This window comes from Chrysemys picta, chromosome 6, assembly GCF_011386835.1.
Source record: "Chrysemys picta bellii isolate R12L10 chromosome 6, ASM1138683v2, whole genome shotgun sequence".
Classification (NCBI taxonomy): Eukaryota; Metazoa; Chordata; order Testudines; family Emydidae; genus Chrysemys; species Chrysemys picta.
The window spans coordinates 119,658,121-119,677,649 of NC_088796.1; the positions used below are offsets into that span (position 1 = coordinate 119,658,121).

The 19,529-nt window shown below is 45.4% G+C and overlaps 1 protein-coding gene across 19 annotated transcripts in view; it reads right to left on the bottom strand.

Annotated features, from left to right (window-relative positions):
- PALM2AKAP2 (PALM2 and AKAP2 fusion) overlaps nucleotides 1-19,529 on the bottom strand; it is a 498,698-nt gene that overhangs the window by 151,801 nt on the left and 327,368 nt on the right. For 13 of the 19 annotated variants that reach the window (XM_065550548.1, XM_024109973.3, XM_005292153.5 and 10 more), the window contains one exon: nucleotides 16,174-16,256. The exons of 3 other annotated variants lie outside the window; for them this stretch is intronic. In XM_065550548.1, the coding sequence (XP_065406620.1) occupies nucleotides 16,174-16,245 (72 nt within the window). In that variant the 5' untranslated portion in view covers nucleotides 16,246-16,256. Of the gene's footprint in view, nucleotides 1-3,762; nucleotides 4,075-16,043; nucleotides 16,065-16,173; nucleotides 16,257-19,529 lie in introns of those variants that run through there. 3 more of the 19 variants (XM_042850401.2, XM_065550550.1, XM_065550551.1) reach the window with 3 other exon arrangements.

Sequence of the window (19,529 nt, forward strand, 5' to 3'; positions counted from 1 at the left end):
CATGTCTCTTTCACCAGCAGAAGTTGGTCCAATCAAAGATATTACCTCACCCACCTTGTCTCTAATATCCTGGAACCAATACGGCTACACACTGCAAACAACTTCTTATAACCTGGCAGGTGGCATAGCTGAGAACAAGCAGACAATCCTGTATATTCATCTGGCAAAGGGAGCAGGATATTCTCAGTGAAGAGTTCTTGACTCTGGAACTTATTCCCCCATTGTTCTGATAGCCCAACTTTGTTGACCTTCAAGGCCAGCTGCAAAGTCTGTTTATCCAGCCTTTCTGCAAAGTGTTGCGGTGAATTGGTTAAGTGGGAAGGGTTTAGTTCTTTGTGGGCTGAGGAGTATTTTATTGATGGCAATGGGCTGAACTAAATGAAGATGCATGTGTATTTTTAAAGAAAATTGTCCTTTCATCTAGATTTGCAGGACAAATCTATTCTACGGTTATTTTATTATGTGCAATAAATTCCTCTCATAAACCTCCAGTCATTTAATATTCTCACATGTAGTACTGCACCATGAAAATTAAGAAACATTCCATCAGTACAGGCTGCTAGCAGAGAGACAGCCAACGTACCAGTAAAATAAATTAATTAATTAAAGAATCTTGGCAGCTTGAACTCAAGTACTGCAAATGTGCTAATTGCTGGTCAGCTGAAGTCAGAGCGGCCTAGCTGCAAATGAATAGTTCAGCATGTTGAAATGTCAAAATCACAGTGATAATGGTAATAGTAGGGATAACAGTGGATGTTGCATTATGCATGTTACAAAGGCATTTCATTTCCTGGGGAAGCTTGCCACAAATACAGTATCTGTATAGCTTACTAATTCAGAGCTGTGTGTTCCTAACTGCAGGACTGACTTGCTTCAATGTTAGAAAGCTAGACAAAAACTGGCATGAATTAATCCATCCCACTCTCAAAATATACATCAGCTTCTCAAGCTTCTAAAGCAAGGTCTTCTGGGTGCTTCCGTTCCTAGGGGCATTTTTTTAACCCCTTATGGGGCCTGGTCTTATATTCCTTGTACATGGAATTTGAGTGTGCAAAGAAAGCAGAATCAGACTCAAAATGTACACATACAGCTCTTATTAGTACTGAAGTTGCATATACATTGAGAAAGGGAAAAACCATCAGTTTATACAGAAACCTCCATGAACTACTGCTACTTATCTGTGCTATTAAAAGACACCTACCTGGTTTAATTTACTTAAGAGCTCACATGGCCATCATGTAAAACAATCTTTGAGCAGGTGTTCTAAAACTAATAGGAAAATGTTTTGCTGTATCTCAAAAGGGGGGGTGCACGGGATAGCTCAGCGGTTTGAGCATTAGCCTGCTAAACCCAGGGTTGTGAGTTCAATCCTTGAGGGGGCCACTTAGGGATCTGGGGCAAAAAATCAGTACTTGGTCCTGCTAGTGAAGGCAGGGGGCTGGACTCAATGACCTTTCAGGGCCCCTTCCAGTTCTATGAGATAGGTATATCTCCATATATTTATTATATTATATCTGCATTAAAAATTTCCAATTAGTACAGAAATAAAATCTGATAGGGGCTATCAAAGTCAAAAATACAGGCTGACACCGAGCTCTGCAATGAAATTAAATAAAAAACTCACCCATGCACTGACTTTTCAAGAATGTGCACAATGAATGTTAAACAAATATCTTAAGTGTCCCAGTGCTTCATTCTCAGCTGTGTGTAGTGACTTAAAACATTGTGAGCTAGTAAGATATGAATCAACTCGCACTCATTAAAAAAAGTTAAGCAGCCTTATAGTGCTCCCAAGGCAATTGAGTCAACACAATATAATTGTGAAAATGAAATAAATCCCTATCAGCTATGCAAAACCCTTGCAAAGCACTCACCAGACATGAATATCAATGGACATACCTGAGCTATGAGATAATGCTAGAATCCAGCATTTCATTACAATGCTGAAATGTTACTCACGTCTCAAAATAAAAACACTTCCATTTCACTAGTAGAATCAGGGAATTCATTCAAACAAGTTACTGCCTTAACATACATTTTCTGCAGTTGATAAGTGAATATGGCTGAAAACCAACAAGGCTTAATACTGCTACTGCTCATTCTGGCCAATGATTAATTCCATTAAGTAACTCAAGTGGTTGCTCATACACGGTGGCTCTTAACCCTCCTACAGACATCTGAATAACCTTCAAAAGTGACACAAAAAATGGGGGATGAAGTAGTGGGGGAAGTCTATATTATAGCGGTTTTAAATTAAACCCTCAACATTTAAAATCTGCAACAAGTGTGCTTTGTTATTTCACAGTGATCCAGGGATAGCATAATTTGCCAAGCACATAAAGATAATTTTTAATAAAAACTATCCCTGGACATTTGGAACACTTGAGAGAAATAACCTCATTCGAAAAGCTCCCAAATTATCCTGGGTGTTACCGAGAGTTCCCATCTGATAATTAACTCATTGCCTCCCAGTCACCTTTGTACCTACATGTGCAAATATTATTCAAATGTTCCCAAGAGAGCCCTGGTATTTCGTTGAGGAGGACTGCTAAGAATTCCCACGGATTTACATTTAAGACTTTTCGGAAGTTCAAATGAAGCCGGGGCACGGAGAAAAGACTGAAGTGGTCTTGCTAGCTCGGCGCTTAAATTGGGATTTGCAGCTTCCCAGAGAGGGCTCCGCTCCTTGCAAACGCCAGTACTAAGCATGCAGAGGATGTGAGGAGACTTGAAAGGAGGAACTGCCGGGGACCCCCAGTGGGAAGGCGCTGTGCGGTGGCTGTTTGAGTGAACTCCATGGATTTCATTAGCTAACCTCCCCCACAGGCGACTCCCTCCAGCCCTTTAAAACACTAATGAAAATAGCTGGCTGGTGAGTGCCCGCAGCAGCAGCGAAACACGCTGGCGCGGATTAATGGCAGGGAGTGTTTGACATTCCGCACACACACATGGAGGGTTCGGGCACTGGCGGCTCCCCTCTCCCTCGTCTTCACTGCATCAAGCCAGGCCCCCAGCGCTGCTCGCTCTCAGCTCTGCTCCCCCGCGTAGCCCCCCACCAGACTCCTCCATCGCCACTCAGCGATCGCCCTCCTATGGCCGAGCCAAGCAAACAAAAAGGACCCTGCCCCTAAACAGAATCCCCCCGAGCCCAGACCGAACCAGCTTCCCCCCACCGCGGCAGGGAAACACAGCCCCCAAGGATACCTGCCCGCTGCCTTCCTCCAGCCCAGCCTAGCCCCACTCCCTCCTGCAGACCCCACTTGCACACCCCCTTTCCCCTTCCAGGCACAGCGGGAGGTCACAGCCAAATGCAGCCCGCGGAACTCCCCCCCCCCCTCAAACCACGCAATATCTGCCCCCCCCCCAAAGCCCGGTGCTCTTTATTCCCCCCGACAAGCCGACCCCTGCGCTGTTCATGGACCCCTGACAAACCCCCCAGAACACAACCCCCACCCCAAAGCCCCGAAATACCCAGACCGCGCCCCCTCCCCTTTCTTACCCCCTCCCCGAAACCAGCACCCCGCCACAGTGACTGCCCCCCAATGCACGGCTTGCAATGCCCGGCCCCCTGCCGCCAACTCCCGCCACAAAGCCCCCCTCCCCACAGCCCCCCAACCCCCCTGCGGCATGGAGTCCCGTGCCCCGCAACCCCTCCCCGCTTGCGCGGGGCTGGGAGCTGCAGCAGCCACCCGGGGCCAAGCCCAGCTCCCATCCTGGGGCATCTCGTCCGCCCCCGCACGCGCACCCGGGGGGGAAACTTACCCGGACTGCAGCGACCGCCACGTCCCAGTCCCCGTCCCCGTCCCCCCGCGGCGAGGCTGCGGGCTGCAGCGCCAGCGGTGCCCCCGGAGGCTCCGGCTCCGGCTCCAGCTCAAGCCCCAGCCCCGCAGCTCCACCGGCGCTCCGGCTCCGGGAAGCCCTTCAGCAAACTGCGGCAGCCCCCTGCGCGCCGGGGGTGTGAGCGGCGTGCCCCTGAGGCCGCTAACCCTCTGCCGCCTCCCTCCGGTCCCTCCTCCGCGGCTGCCCAGCCAGCAGCCTCGCTGCGTCGGCGGAGGGGCGGGCTGGCTCTGCCGCCTGTGCACGCAGCAGCCGGGCTAAGGCGACGCCAGCCCGCGGAGCCCGCTCAGGTTACACCAGGCTCTGTCACCAGCCCGTCCGAGCCCTCCAGGGGCTGGCAGCGGGGCAGAGCCGGGACTGGGCTTGGCCTAAGCCTAGGAAGAGTGGTAATAACCCGGGCAAGTGGGGCCTCCTGGCTGCTAGTCCCGGTGGCAAAGGGGGGACGCCTGGGCAAAGGTCGGGGTTGCCATTCAATGCTGGCACTAAAGGGGAGAAGGAAAATCCATGCCGACGTCCCTGGGCTACTGCAGGGTGGAAGAAGGTACATGAAGCTGTTAGCTGTGTTTTAAACCGAAATCCTACACTAGAGCCGTGATGACACAAGATCTTTGCCGCAAGGAACGGTGCTCCCCCATCTGTCTGCATCCAGCTGTTGTCCCTTGTTTTATAATTAGGATAGGGCTAGGCTGTACCCCCGTATGAATATACCTACAGGTCTAGTCCACACAAGTGCACACTACTGCAACTTCCCTGCTCCCTGTCCCAACTGAACTGGAGCGAGCTGGGTGTGGTTACTCATGCTACAATCATACACTATCCCAAAGCGCACCCTAATCACACCCTGCGCTTGCACCACAGACAGACCCTTAGTTTTCTTTGGGACAGGGACCAGCTTTTTGTTCTGTGTTTGTACAGTGCCTAGCCTAGGGAGGTGCTACTCTAGGGCTGGGGCTCTTAAGTAAACTAAATTGCAGTATTAGAATACATTGTGGGCGAGATTGATCCTTTAGGCCAGGGGTCAGCAACGTTTGGCACGCGGCTCGCCAGGGTAAGCACCCTAGCGGGCCGGGCCAGTTTATTTACCTGCTGACGCGGCAGGTTCGGCCGATCGCAGCCCCCACTGGCCGCAGTTTGCCATCCCGGGCCAATGGGGGCAGCGGGAAGCCGCCCCCGGCACATTGCTCTCCCGCGCCGCTTCTCGCCGCCCCCATTGGCCCTGGACGGCGAACCGCAGCCAGTGGGGGCCGCGATCGGCCGAACCTGCCGCGTCAGCAGGTAAATTAAACTGGCCCGGGCGGCCAGGGGGCTTAACCTGGCGAGCTGCGTGCCAAACGTTGCTGACCCCTGCTTTAGGCCCAGACCTGAGGAAGCAGTACTTGAACTGCACCACTCCTGAAGGCACCTTGACTTATACATCCCTCAAAGTAGCAGTTTCTCCCCTGCTTTCTTCTTGCTGTGGGGCAGGGAGGGGGAAGTTGTGAATGACCCAGCAGTAAATTACATCTCTCCCCTCTCCCACCCCCATACACCTGTGCTGTCTGATTGTGGCAGGGAGTAAGTGGGCACACAGTCCCTGCCTACTCCTTTCTGCCTGGATCAAAGGTCTGGCTAGCTCCCACAGGTTTATAAGAGGAGGTCTTACTCTCCCTTACTCCCTTGTATAGCTGTGCAGGCTAAGTTACGACATGCATAGGCACATGAGGATCACGGACAAAGATGACGTTGGGGGGAAGATAGAGAAGAAACATCAGATGTTGCCAACTGTCGTGACTATATTACAAATCTTGCAAGATTTGGTGTTTTTCTTAACACGGCAGCTGCTGCGATCATAGAATCTCAGCTTTCATTAAAAAAACCCTCCAAGTAAAGTAGTAAGGTTCTAGCCCCTGCGGTTGGAGAGAAAAGCTTGACAACGTGATGCAAGTGTGCCCTAAAGGCTTGGAAAGCAGAAGGTGAATAAAAAGAACTCAAAAGAAAAGTGTGACCTTTATAAGAGCTGAAGATGCTGCAACTCCAAAAGAGATTAACAGATATTTCTGAATCTTCAGTACAGTACCCCCCCACCCCCATCTTACTGCCCCAGTACTGAATTAGATTTAATTGAATAAGTACAATATGGAGTTTTGTTTTATTAGCAGAAGCAATATAGCAAGTAACCCTGATGCTGTTTTGATATTTTACTTCTTACAGCACGGAAGTGTTTAATGAGTATTAATGAGGCAGGGTACAGATTAATACACCATGGAGGAAATCAAGTGATATTTCATCATGGATATTTCAAATGAGTTTTGCCTATTGTTTGTAATTTGCATTTTTAACAGTTACAACAGCGGAAGAAAATTATGTCTTAAAATTTTGGTTTTAAAGATGCAATTTGTTAATATTATATGCCTTGTTTGCAGAGATTCAGATAACTGCTGTAGCTGATGCTAAAGGCAGGAAGAAGGAGAGATGACTCTTTGCCAGATTGAACCAATGCTAACTTTTTCTTGGAAGGCAAATGAGAATTTTGCCTGACACGTGAATGAGGACGTCAATGCACATTGTCCCAAAAGTGCCTTGGAAGGTAAGAAGAATATAGAATGTCTGCAAAATTAGTTCAGTGGTCAGCAAGGGCAGAAATATTTTTCTTAAGTGACGTTTTTTCCACAGAAGCCTCATGCCTACTTTTGGTGCTCCAGGGTTTCGGAAGAGATGTAGCACTATCCCTACCTTTGTTCCCCCTTAAATCAGTGGGCATTTTCCGGGCCCAGATAATGCTGATTTGCAGGAAACATTGGCTTTCCTCATTCTTGTATGATTTTGGAAAGGGACCTTGAGACCCCCCATCCTGCACTTGGCGGGTGAGAGGCCGGGGCAGTCCTACGGAGCATCTGCCTGAATGCCCTGGAAGTGCATCCTCTGCAGAGGTCTCCAAACATGGAGGATTTTCTTATGGATACTGGGATATCAGCAAATCATGCCTACCTGCCCAATGTCTAGGGATGGGAAAATCCCATTTTGCTTCTGACATGATACGCCCATAAAAGTGCCCCAAATTAAAAATAGCATGGCTGCTTTTTGCAGCTTTTCCCACAGAAGGGATGACTCAGCCCCGAGTAAGGTCTGCAGGATTTAGCCCATTTTCAATAACATCACACACTCGGGCAGAGGCGATACGTGGGGGGCAACATGGGGGATCAAAGGCTCTCCCCTGCCACCCAGATATGCTGTTTAGCACAAACCGAGCATGCACAGTAACACTGCTGAAGCCAGCTGCCCTCACTCCGCTCCCGCGAACGGACACGGACACGGACACGGACACGGACACGGACACGGACACGGACACGGACACACACTCTGTAGGCAGGCGTGGGTCATCTTCGCTCTTAGGGAAATCAGACCACAGTAGATCTTGGATGTCCTAAGTCAATGGGAACTACAGCTACAAAACCTCCATTATTCTATGACAAGAAAGGGCTTCCTTTTAAACACATAACAGTGCTTACTTCTGCTCACTTTCTCTCTGCCACATCAGCTGATCTAGGTCATAATCTGCCTGTCAACAGCTGTGGCCTCAGCCAGGAGTAGAAATAGAACTGGAACTTTTACTGACTGAGTAACAAAGATTTCCTCGACTTGGGCAGGGTGAAAGACAGGAAGGAATGGCAAAGGAAGTGAGAAAGGGGCAAAGGGACAAAGCAGAAGTGATATCCCTCCTCCATCCTGGCAGTTAGTGGCCCACACTGCCACGCCACGAGATTGAAATCTTGACATGACTATGAGCCCTCCCTTCAGTAATAATGGAAACATTTAGTGACACCCTAGAGCAGGGGTTCTCAGACTGATGGGTCAGGACCCCTCAAGGGGTCGCGAGGTTATTACATGGGGGGTCGTGAGCTGTCAGCCTCCACCCCAAACTCCACTTTGCCTCCAGCATTTATAATAGTGTTAAATATACAAAAAATGTTTTTAATGTATAAGGGAGGGGTCGCATTCAGAGGCTTCCTGTGTGCAAGGGGTCACCAGTTCAAAAGTCTGAGAACCCCTGCCCTAGAGTCTACTTTCAGTGAAGCACATTTTGTTCACATGTACAACGATTACACCAAGACTGTACCTTCAGTTTTGAACAATTCTGCTGGGCGGGGAGGCATACCCTTAACATGGGGAATATGTTGGGAACATCTCAAAGGAAGAAATTCTTTCAGTGCAACTATTGTAGGGCCCAGTATTGGGCTGAATACCCAAGGATAGGAAAATGCCCTATTTATGATGCATGTGGTTAGGGAAGGCCCTGTATGCTCTGGACTAGTGTGCAGGGAAGCACTGTTCTGCAGTCTTCGTAGTAGCCATGGAAGTGCCCTGGTGCAAGAGTGTATTTCAAGTCAGGCTTGGGGAAGAGTGGATCTCAGAGACCTCCACGGGAGGGGGTGCACACCACACCCACAAAGGCTGCTGCATCCTTGACTGTGATAGAGTAGCTGTAGTGATCTGTTGTAGGGATTGTGGGGGGGGGTGTTGAATCTTAGATTACTTCTCAGTAAGGAGCAGGGACCTCTTTTCTCAGGTCTTCTCTCATTACAAAAGGAAAGGAAATGTGACAATGAAATGTGATGCCTTATCTGTTCATCTCCATCCTCAAATTTTCATGAGGAAGAGGAACAGGTTTTTCTTGTAATGCAGATTAAAAGTCTTAAATTAGCTGCCAGAAAGTTGGAGATTGGAATCTTCCTCCCCTCCCCAAGCTCAGACTGACATGCTGATAATTTGAGTGAAGGAACACACAGTTTTGAAGTACTACGGGCATGAAAGGAAAATGGAACTCCTGCGTGTTCTCTGTGCATTCCCTACAAGCCCAATGAATTCAATGATCCAGTCAGTTAGCATAAGTGCTGTGAGAAATCCCGAGGTCACATTCACAAGTGCTTTATATTCAATACAAGGGTGGAATGCTTAATATTACAGAGACGCATTATGGTCTGGTGGATACAGAACAGGTATGGGAGGCAGGAACCCTATTACTGGCTCTGTCATTAACCTACTACATGACTTAAGGAAAGTAACTTTCTCTTCTTGTCTATTGAGATATAAAAGACAATCCCTGCCCTGAAGTAATTACAATGTGTTTGTACAGCTCCTAACTCACTGGGGGCTCAGTCTTGCTGGAGGTCTCTATGTCCTGCCCTATTACTAAATTTTAATTGCTGCATTCCTCAGCTGGCTAAGAGGCTCACTTATAAATACATATCCATCTTACTGTATGTTTGTGTATCACAAAGCCTGATCATGCAGCCAGGTACAAGTCGTCCCATTGACTTCAGTGTTGTGAGAGTAGTGAACTGTTTCATCATCAACCATCAAGTTACAAACCTAATCCTAACTACAGCATGTGAATGTGTAAACAGTCCCAGAGTGGATAAGTGGGATCCACCAGAATGAAGTTACTTTACTCTGCACTTGCCATCCACATGACATTTTTTCTATTCTTTCAGAGGGCAGTCCCACCATTCAGCCCCCCCTCCTCTAATGGTGGATTAACCTCTCCTGTGGGTGTAGGTAGAGTCTATTACGCGAAAGCAGCATTTTAAGAGTAGACAAGCCCAGAGTGTCACAACTAAATACAAAGTGGAACAGACTGTTAGCTAGTTTGCTTAACACATATTGCAAGACACCATTCATGAGGTTGGGAGGGGAAGGTGTTTGAAGGCCAAAAGAGGGAGGTTTGGGAAAGATTTCTGTCACCATCAAGTATGGGTTGTAATTGTTTAATGATATCTTCTATGAATTCTAGTGTGGGGTAGTATATGACAATTTGAGGTGTTGGGTCTTTTTTTTCTTAAAGCAGGTTCTCTGAGAGCATTTGGATGTCTTGTTCCATGATATGATCTGCTTCTTTGAGGACGTGTCCTTGTTTGGTGAAGGCTGTTTTGAGTATGACATTGTGTATTTTAGACTGCCTCAGAGCATATTCGGTGTATAAAAGATTACCTCACCCACCTTGTATCTCTAATCCTGGGACCAACACAAGTACAACTCTACTTAGATTGCAATTTCTGTGGGGCAGAGACAGTCTTGTTATGATGTGTGTTTACAGCACCTAACACAAAGAGGCACTGATCCCAATTGGGACTATGTGCTCTCACTATAAATAATAATGAGAGTTGAGTTATTGACTGGACTAAGGTGGTGATTCCAAGATTAAGGGTCACCCTAAGGGAAGATGCTGGTGACAGATTGAAAGGGGCAGTTATGGAGCTTTGGCAGAGGCATGTAGGGAAAATGACATGAAATGAAATGAGGGGCTTGTAGGAACTAACAAACTTCAATTGACTTGAAGCGTAAGCTATTGCTTCTATTTGGTGCAAAAAGTGAGGGGAAGCCACTTAGAGGCTTTGAAGAGTTGGGATGTGATTAGAGTAGCAGGAAAGAGAGATGTGAGAGGAGGTTGCCGTAGTCAAGGTGAGATAGAGACCTTAGTGATCAAAATGGAGAGGCACAGGTGGATTTTGGAAGAGGCGTAGCAGAAAAACTGGCAGGATTTAATGCCAGAATGTGGGATGAGAAGAAGAGTGCATTTATAAGTTAAGACAATGGCTAGGCTGAGGAACAGGGAGGTTATCAAGTGAACAAAAGTGACAGAAAGGAGAAAGGGAGAAATAAATACAGGTGTGACATGGGATGGCAGGGAAAGGAGGAGCTTATTTTGTGGCATTTTAATTTTGGGGCAGTGTTAGGGCATCTAGGAAGACAGAGGCAATTGGAGATGTGAGGCTGAATGGAAGGGAAGAATATGGGGTGGAGCGCTAGATAAGAATTCATTAATATAGGGGTGATAGGCAATAGCTGAAGTAGTGTGACCAGATGAAGCTGGCCAAGGATAGAGTGCAGAGAGAAAAGGAAAGGCAAAGACAAAACCCTAAGAGATACTGACAGGCTGGAGGGCCAGAGGAGAAGGAGACAGACAGAAGTTGGAGGTAGGCCTTTAAAATAATGCACATGTGGCTGCATAATAGACCATTCAGACAACATTTGAGGTGGATAAGCTCAGATTCCTGCCTCTGTAGAGGCATTGTTCACCTTTACATTGCTCAGACAGAGGGTAATGGAGCCTGTTCTGTTGCAGGAGCTGGCTTTTCCACACTGAAGAGAAGAAGAAGTGCTTATCTTACAGATTGTATATATATTATATTAGATTTGGTAAATGAGGGACTTCAAAACCTTTCATATCCAAGGGAATTCTTACATTTACCTCCACCAGCACTGAAATAAAGACTTAGGGCTGCAAGTTCTCAAAACCCTCATAGGTTTAAATATTTGCAATATCATGCCTGTAAGCTATTAGTAAAAAATCATCCCTTGATCATGGAATGGTTACCCTTATTGTAACCAAAGGACAATTTTGATTCATCAACATTGCTGACCTTGGCCATAACAGGAAAGAGAGTTGCACATGTTAATTGATTCTACATTATTTATGTCTTTAAAGATGAACAGCAAGACCCTTAATATCATATTTTTTAAAAGTGCTAAGCCAAATCACTAACCTTTTCTGGCTCCATGCTGCTAATCTCGAATACCTCTAAAGCTCCTCAATTTTACATATTAAAAATACAAAATCTTCATCAACTAAGCTGTCTTCCCTATCAATAGACATCTACATCTAGCCTTCCCCATACCCAGGATATATGCTATGAAGATTCAAGGTAGTCCCCACTCTCACAATTATGCTAGAATGGTCACAAGCACAGGACATGGCATTGACTATGGAAGAGAGGACAAGACCAATCACACTGGAATAGTTAAGTGAGGAAACCAAGTCTTCCCAGAGCTTTAGTACTTCTGAAGAAACTTGATATAGTCAGAAAATAAATTCTTTTCCCACTTCTCCAATGATAAAAACTGGTAAAGAAAAACAAACAGCTCTTTTCTTGAAATACAAAGGAAAGAGTCCCGTTGGTATCAGGTGGCTTGGGATCAGGCCATTGTTGGATAAGCACAGCTTCTCACCGAATTAAGTAGAAGATGGAGATCTTGGATTCACTGCATTTTCAGCTCATCGTAAGTGAAATCATGCAAAATGTAACCATAATGATACAATGGGACTAGGATCCAATTGTAGACCTGCTAATTAAAACAGCCTGCAATCTATATGGAAATTCAGCTCTGCACTACCAAACACTTGTTGCATTTTGATCTCATTAGAATACATTCTGAGTAGGCAGTGTTATTTATCTTTGGGTGTGAAGCCAGGTGGGTACCTTTTACAGACCAAAATGACAGAATGACAGTTTTGTTACAGTTCCCAAGCTGAGGCACAAATAAAATTACAGTGCCACAGGTCAAACGTAATGGCTGTAATAGCTTTCGACAACTCACATTGCTTTCAGCTCCCCTACCAATGCTGCATTGCTCAATATCAGCCACAGGACTTATTCAAGAGCAATTAGCAAAAGGCATAATTGTAAATGAATACTTAGTTTTGCACTCCTCTGAGCAATCCAATAAATGAGCCAGATTCTCCTCTCCATTACATCACTCCAGTCCCATTGACTTTAGCATGAACGTGGCTGCAACCAGTGTAACAGAGGAGAATTTGGCCTATGGAGAATAATAATTTGAACTGGCAGGAGTCAACTGAGGATGGCTTTAGCTACTTAAAATAGATTAAATTTTCTCTCCGAAATTGACCCATACCCTGCCTTTGGGTTTTTTAATGCAGAATGCTCATGGATTTTAACAGACCTCCATGCCCGGAATGATAGCAAGATCTGAAGCCAATTAGGAGGGGAAGTTTCTATACCACATGTGCGGGTCTCAATTTTAAAAGATGATCAGGGATTTGGGGTGCCTAACCCTTTGAGGGCTCAGCATCCCTCCCTGGAAGTTTGAGACCTCTTAAAGAGGCCGCAAACTGAGCATCCAAAATATTGAGGCACCCGAAGTCATTGGTCACCTTTGGCATTTTAGGCCACATTGTGTAAGAGTCAGTTCCCGTCTCTTTACTCTGTTCTTGGTGTACCAGTAGGGCTTTTGGTTTTGTTGTAGAAGCAGCCTAGTGACGTGAATGAAACTTTCCAGAGTTTGTGGGACTAATTTTCATCTCCTATTGGTGTATGTTAACACGAATGCAGATTCAGGGCCTGGGTCTTTGGTAACTATTCTGGCAATAAAGCAGAAGCAATCTGACTAGTAGTTAGGGCAGAAGCCTAGGACTTGGGAGCCGTGGGTTCAGGTCTCTGCTCTGGTACAGACTTTGTGTGACGTTGGGCAAGTCAATTACTTTCAGTTCCCCACCTGCAAAATGAAGATAATAGCACTTCCCTACCTCACAAGGGTGTTGTAAGGGGCTCCGATATGATGGTAAAGGGGGCCACACAAGATACAATGTCATGAGTGTGCTTAGTCCTTTCAATGGTTTATTAAAATATGGGGTTGCACAATTATGCCTTGTCTACACTTGTGACGGCATGTAGCGTACATGCTGCAGTGAAAGGCTCTGGCAGGGATGAGGGATGGCTTTGGAAGCTCCAGGAGCAGCTAGAACTTTTCACTACAGCTGAGAAAGGCTCTGGCAGCTCCCTGAAGCGGAACACTGCACTTCTTGGGCACGTAGAGAACCGTGTAGGGTACATACTCTAAGGTTCTGACCGGTCTTGATCCCGCTTGCCTAAGCAGTCCTATCTACACTGCTATTTATACCTGTGCTAGGGTGGGGTGCAGTGTTTGACTCTACACGCCGCCATGAGCGGAGACAGCTTAAGATGGTCACTGACCCACTCCAGAACTGCTGATCAGAGGTGTGGTCCCTGGAAAATACTGTACTTCCAAGGATACCCACTGCAGCACAGCCAAAACGGTGGGCTAAAGGGATAATCTGAACTGCCTGCTCTGGTTTATGCGTATCTCTTGAAAGATACCCTAGCCAGTGGATTGCATTATCAGTTATAACTGAAGCTCTGATTCCCTACAACCTACTTATGGACCAGACATCGCTACAAAAATCTGCAATTGAAATTACAGGTTGTCCACAATGAGCCTCCCAACTGCTTGTAAAACAAATATTGCAGAGGACGAACAGAATGGCATACGCAGATGTCAACTCTCTCCCATTAAGCAGTAACGAGGGTGGAAGAATAAAGAAAACAGCTGCAGTTTATACCACCCACACACACAATCTCCGTTTTGAACTACAGCTACAAGAGTGTCTCAGATAGCAGGGAACATGTTATTCTCACCATCAAAGCATTGCACATATATAATAGGTTATTCAAGCAGATCAAGAAAGTAATGTTTTGCAATAAGATTTTTCTTAAATTGAGTCTTCATGAACTTTGTCTTGGCTCATGGGCCTGGCTGGCCCTGAAGACACAACATGTAGCAACTGTTCACGAGGGCCATGTTTTGACTGTGTCAAAGAAGATGGATACTGCACTTGATTTTAGTCACAAGGCGCAGCAGTTTAATATCCGATGCTGTACATCCTCCATTGGGGGCCTCTACCTGGTCCTTGGCAGGGAATGAATGTGGTGCTCTATTAGGTCTTTGTTATCTTTACTGTGATATTTCTATGCTCTATTAACCCGCACAGCAGTCCCATCAACTTGAATGGGTGTGGCAACGTGCATAACCTAGAGCACAATTTGGTCCTACGATCCTAGGTTTCGTTAGGCCGAGAGGAACTTTATGGGCCAGGTCGTCAGTTGGCGTAAATCAACGAGTGATATCAATGGAGCTGCGCTGCTATACACCAGCTGAGCAACTAACGTCTATGGTTATTATCTAAAAATGCTCTAGCTGTATCTGTATCCAGCTTTTTGGACTTGATCTAAATGGGGCCCATTCATGCTTTTTTGTATTACGTTGGTCATTTCATTGTTCAACAGCAGCAAGGAGAATTGTGTTAGAGATTCAACAGGATTGGGTTTGCCCCTCTCAGCAAATTGCAGCTTGGAGAAGCAGATGCTGGCTGGTTGTTTCATACTCTAGCACAGAACTAGTTACAGTCTGTAATCTTTGCAAAAATATAAACCTCAAACTTCACCATGCTATATGTGAAGCTCTGCTAAAGTTAGCAATTTTTGAGTGACCATTTCAGCTTGGGATCGCTTGCTCTGATCAATTTTGGTTTATTGACATGCCAGTAAGGGTGCTATACTGTTCTTTATTCAGTTTCCTGTAACAACGTTTTGCCGATTTTGTTCACAGTAACACCGATAACAGAGTCCGCCTTCCTATTACAGAACTCTGTCAATGTCAGTAAGCTTTTTCTTTCGGTGTGCAAGGGATCATTTTATTAAGTGAAATTTTGTTTTAGAAAATGAGGAAGGTTAGCTCTCACTCTTCTGTGTTTCTGTATATTTCCTAATATGGGGAGCACTTTTGTGGTTCCACAAAATTTTGTCCAACATATTTAGATTCATAGCGATTTTCAGTAATTGAGAGACTTTAGGTCACATAGGGTCCAAGATATGAACGTTTCACATCAATAGGCATTGAACACAAGTCCTGATTTTACAAGGTGTTTATTGCTTCCAACTCCCATATACTTTGGGTCCTTTATTTTTCCTGCCTGCATCTTTTACTTATTTCTTCAAATTTTTTAAACACACAACTGTATGTGCCCAGACCGTACATTAGAAGTCACAGCAGGAACAAAGAACTGCCCAGGAATATATCTACCTCCAGCCAGGCCTCTCCAACAGCTGAGGGTACTCAACACATCTCAGGGTGTCATCAGCACCTTGCAATCTGAGTCCAGAGACTAAGTGGTGTGTGGGTAGAACATGGGTGTCTGTCTATACTCCTTCCCTATGTTTCTGAGCTCTTCCACATGCTGTTTTCCAGTGCTTAAAAAGAAGCTGGTGACACTAGGGACCACAGACCTGGTCCAGACGAATAGAAAGCTCTGAGGAGGGTCGACAAGAGAGTAGGCTGTAGGGAAGGAGGGGTGGGTCTCAAATAGATTCATTCAAACAAGCAAGCGAAAGCCTAATTTTGCTATGAACCGCTGAAAACATTTTACTGGTCAGCAACAGATCTGGGACTTGAGAACACTAAGAGTTGCCTGTTTTTCAATGCTCCAATCTGTGTTGCTGTCACCTCTGCTAGAATTCAAATATTTCAGTCATATCATAAAAAACAGTCCTCCTAACTCTCACTGTTGCATCAGGTCTTGAAATATTTAGGAAAGGACCCACCTGAGGCCAGTTGAGTAGCATGGAACTTACTGATAGAATTTTCCTTGGCAGGAATAGCTTGTCATCACAGTGGAAAATGTAGGCTGTCTCACGTACTATTGGTTTCCATAGAGCATGAATCCATAACTTGCTGGCAAGTGAAGGGTGAATATAAACTTACCATCCCAGTCACTGCTGTTTCAGGGCTTTCACATGACCATGATCCTCTTCCATCCTTAGGCAACCCATCCATTCCCTTCACTCCTGTGAACAAAGTCAGGGAGAGTATACTTATTGAAACGTTTGTCTTGTGTGGATGCAGTACTTGTTTTGTTTCAGTGACATGTTACAGTTGGCTCAATGTTTTGTTAGTTTTATTGAGAATATTTTTAAAGGACAAGGTAAAAATATTCTCAATAAAACTAGAATATTATTAGGGCTTCTGGTTTTAAGTTCTAACTGCTGAATACCAACAAAACCATCCCTAATACAAAAACATGAAATCAGCGTTTATCCAAAAAACATAGGAAAGATATCAGAAATGATAAGGGTCTACACAACAGAAACAAACAACAGGGGCGTGTTTTATAAAGTGCACTAAGGTGTTGCACATTAATTGATCTGTGTAGAGCCTGCTGATGAGCACTTAAGGGTCTCTAGTGTGCTTTAACATGGTGCTGTTTGAAACAGTACTATGTTAATACACACTGGGAAACATTACAAAGATTACTTATTATAGTAGATCACATGTGTCAAACTCAAGGCCCGCGGGCCACATCCGGCCCGCCATACAATTATATCCGGCCCGCGAAATCGTTTTATATATCTGTTTTTAATGGCCCTGTGATATGACACCCCAATAACACACACTACAAATCCCATGATGCAGTGCAATTGCCGCCAACGGCAAGCCGCGGTTCAAGTTCGCGGTCTGTTGATGTATACAACGCTAATATCAAATCAAAGCTAGACCCCAACAATGGCCAAGAGAAAAATTGATTCTGAAAACCGAGGCTTTCAAAGCCGGTGGGAGAATGAGTATATGTTTACTGAAATTGCAGGTAAACCAGTGTGTCTCCTTTGCGGGAGTAATATCGCTGTAATGAAGGAGTATAACCTAAGACGGCACTACGAGACGAAACATGAGAACAAATTCAAAAACCTGAGCGCAGGACAGAATCTACAAAAGGTAGAGGAGTTGAAGAAGAATTTGACATCCCAGCAGACGTTTTTCACCAAAGCAAAATCACAAAGTGAAGCTGCTGTGAAAGCAAGTTTCATTGTGGCCGAAGAGATCGCCAAATCAGGACGGCCGTTTACCGAGGGGGAATTCGTAAAGAATTGTATGATGAAAGTGTGCGACGTCCTTTGTCCAGATAAAACGCGAGCGTTTGCAAATGTAAGCCTCAGCAGAAACACTGTTGCTAATCGGGTTTGTGAGATGGCGACTGATTTGAAAACACAGTTGACTGAAAGAGCAAAAGATTTTGTTGCATACTCCCTTGCCGTGGATGAAACTACTGACGCGACTGACACTGCACAGCTGGCGATATTTATCCGTGGTGTGGATTCCAATTTGTGCGTAACAGAGGAAATACTGGACATTAAATCGATGCACGGGACAACGAAAGGAGAAGACATCTTTGGAAATGTATTTCAAAGTGTAACCGACATGAAACTGCCGTGGGAAAAACTCGTTGGACTTACAACAGATGGCGCACCTGCTATGTGTGGTGAAAAAAATGGACTGGTGGGAAGGATGCGCTCAAAGATGCGGGAGGAGAACTGTGCCGGTGAGTTGACAGTGTATCACTGCATCATACACCAGGAATCGCTGAGTGCTAAAGTCCTAAAAATGGATCATGTGATGAACACTGTAACACAAACCGTCAACTTTATCAGAGCCCACGGTTTAAATCACCGCCAATTCCAGTCTTTTCTGCGGGAAATAGATAGCGAGTTTGGCGATATGCCATATCATACGGAGGTCCGGTGGCTAAGTCGGGGAAAAGTTCTCAAAAGACACTTTGAGCTGCGAGAGGAAATCTGCCAGTTCATGGACAGTAAGGGGAAAGACTGCACAGTTCTGCGGGATGAAAAGTGGAAATGTGAGTTGGCGTTCCTGGCTGACATAACGTCGCATCTTAGCGCTTTAAACCTTCAACTCCAGGGACGGGAGCACATAATAACCGATATGCATAATGCAGTGAAGGCATTTCAAGTGAAGCTGCGCTTATGGGAGACACAAATGCACCAATGCAACTTGTCTCACTTTCCCTGTTGCCAAGTAATACGGAACCAAGAAAGTGCCACAGTTTTCCCAAATGCCACCTTTGCTGAAAAACTCAGCGCGCTGCGCACTGAGTTCGCACGGCGCTTCAGTGACTTTGAGGCACAGAAAAGTAACTTCGAGCTGCTTCGCAACCCATTTGCAGTCGATGTGGAAACCGCACCTGTAGAAATGCAGATGGAGCTGATAGAACTGCAATGTAACGGGACACTGAAGGCAAAGTACGACACTGCGGGGCCAGCACAGTTCACTCGCTTCATTCCTGAAGCGATGCCGCAGCTCCGCCAACATGCGGCTCGAATCCTGTCCATGTTTGGCAGCACATATCTGTGCGAGCAGCTGTTCTCTGTGATGAAAATTAACAAAACGTCACACAGGAGTCGCCTCACTGATGAACACCTGCAATCGATCCTGAGAATCTTCACAACACAGAACCTAACCCCAAACATAAACGAACTTGTTGCAAAGAAAAGACTCCAAGTATCAGGCTCTGACTAAATAGGACAAGAAAATGGAATGTTATGATTTGTTATGATTATACTTTTGCTTTAAATTCAATTTTTTATTTATATTTTCAGATTTTTTAATATTCCAGCATGTACAGATTTTGAATGTATTGTATTGACAGGATATTTTTTTATGAAGAGCAAAATATTTTAAGTTGAAATGTATTTATTTTGGAATGATATCCTGTATTTTGGTTCATATTAATGGTTAAAAAACATAAATATTTAGTCTGTTAAATAAATGGTTATACTGTTCGGCCCGCGAGTTTTGAGTTTTGGCCCCCTGTGCAATTGAGTTTGACACCCCTGTAGTAGATACACAAAAATCCTCCAACCTCCCTCCCATTTTTGGAAACAGAATTGTAGGACTGGAAGGGACCTTGAGAAGTCATCTAGTCCAGTCCCCTGCATTTATGGCAGGACTAAGTATTATCTAGACCATTCCTGACAGGTGTTTGTCTAACCTGCTCTTAAAAATCTTCAATGATGGCAATTCCACAACCTCCCTAGGCAATTTATTCCAGTGCTTAACCACCCTGACAGTTAGGAATTTTTTCCCAATGTCCAACCTAAACCTCCTTTGCTGCAATTTAAGCCCATTGCCTATCCTCAGAGGTTAAGAACAACAATTCACCCTGCTCCTTGTAACAACCTTTTATGTACTTGAAAACTTATATCCCCTCAGTCTACCCCTTTCCAGACTAAACAAACTCCCCTCCCCCCAAATCTTCCCTCATAGGT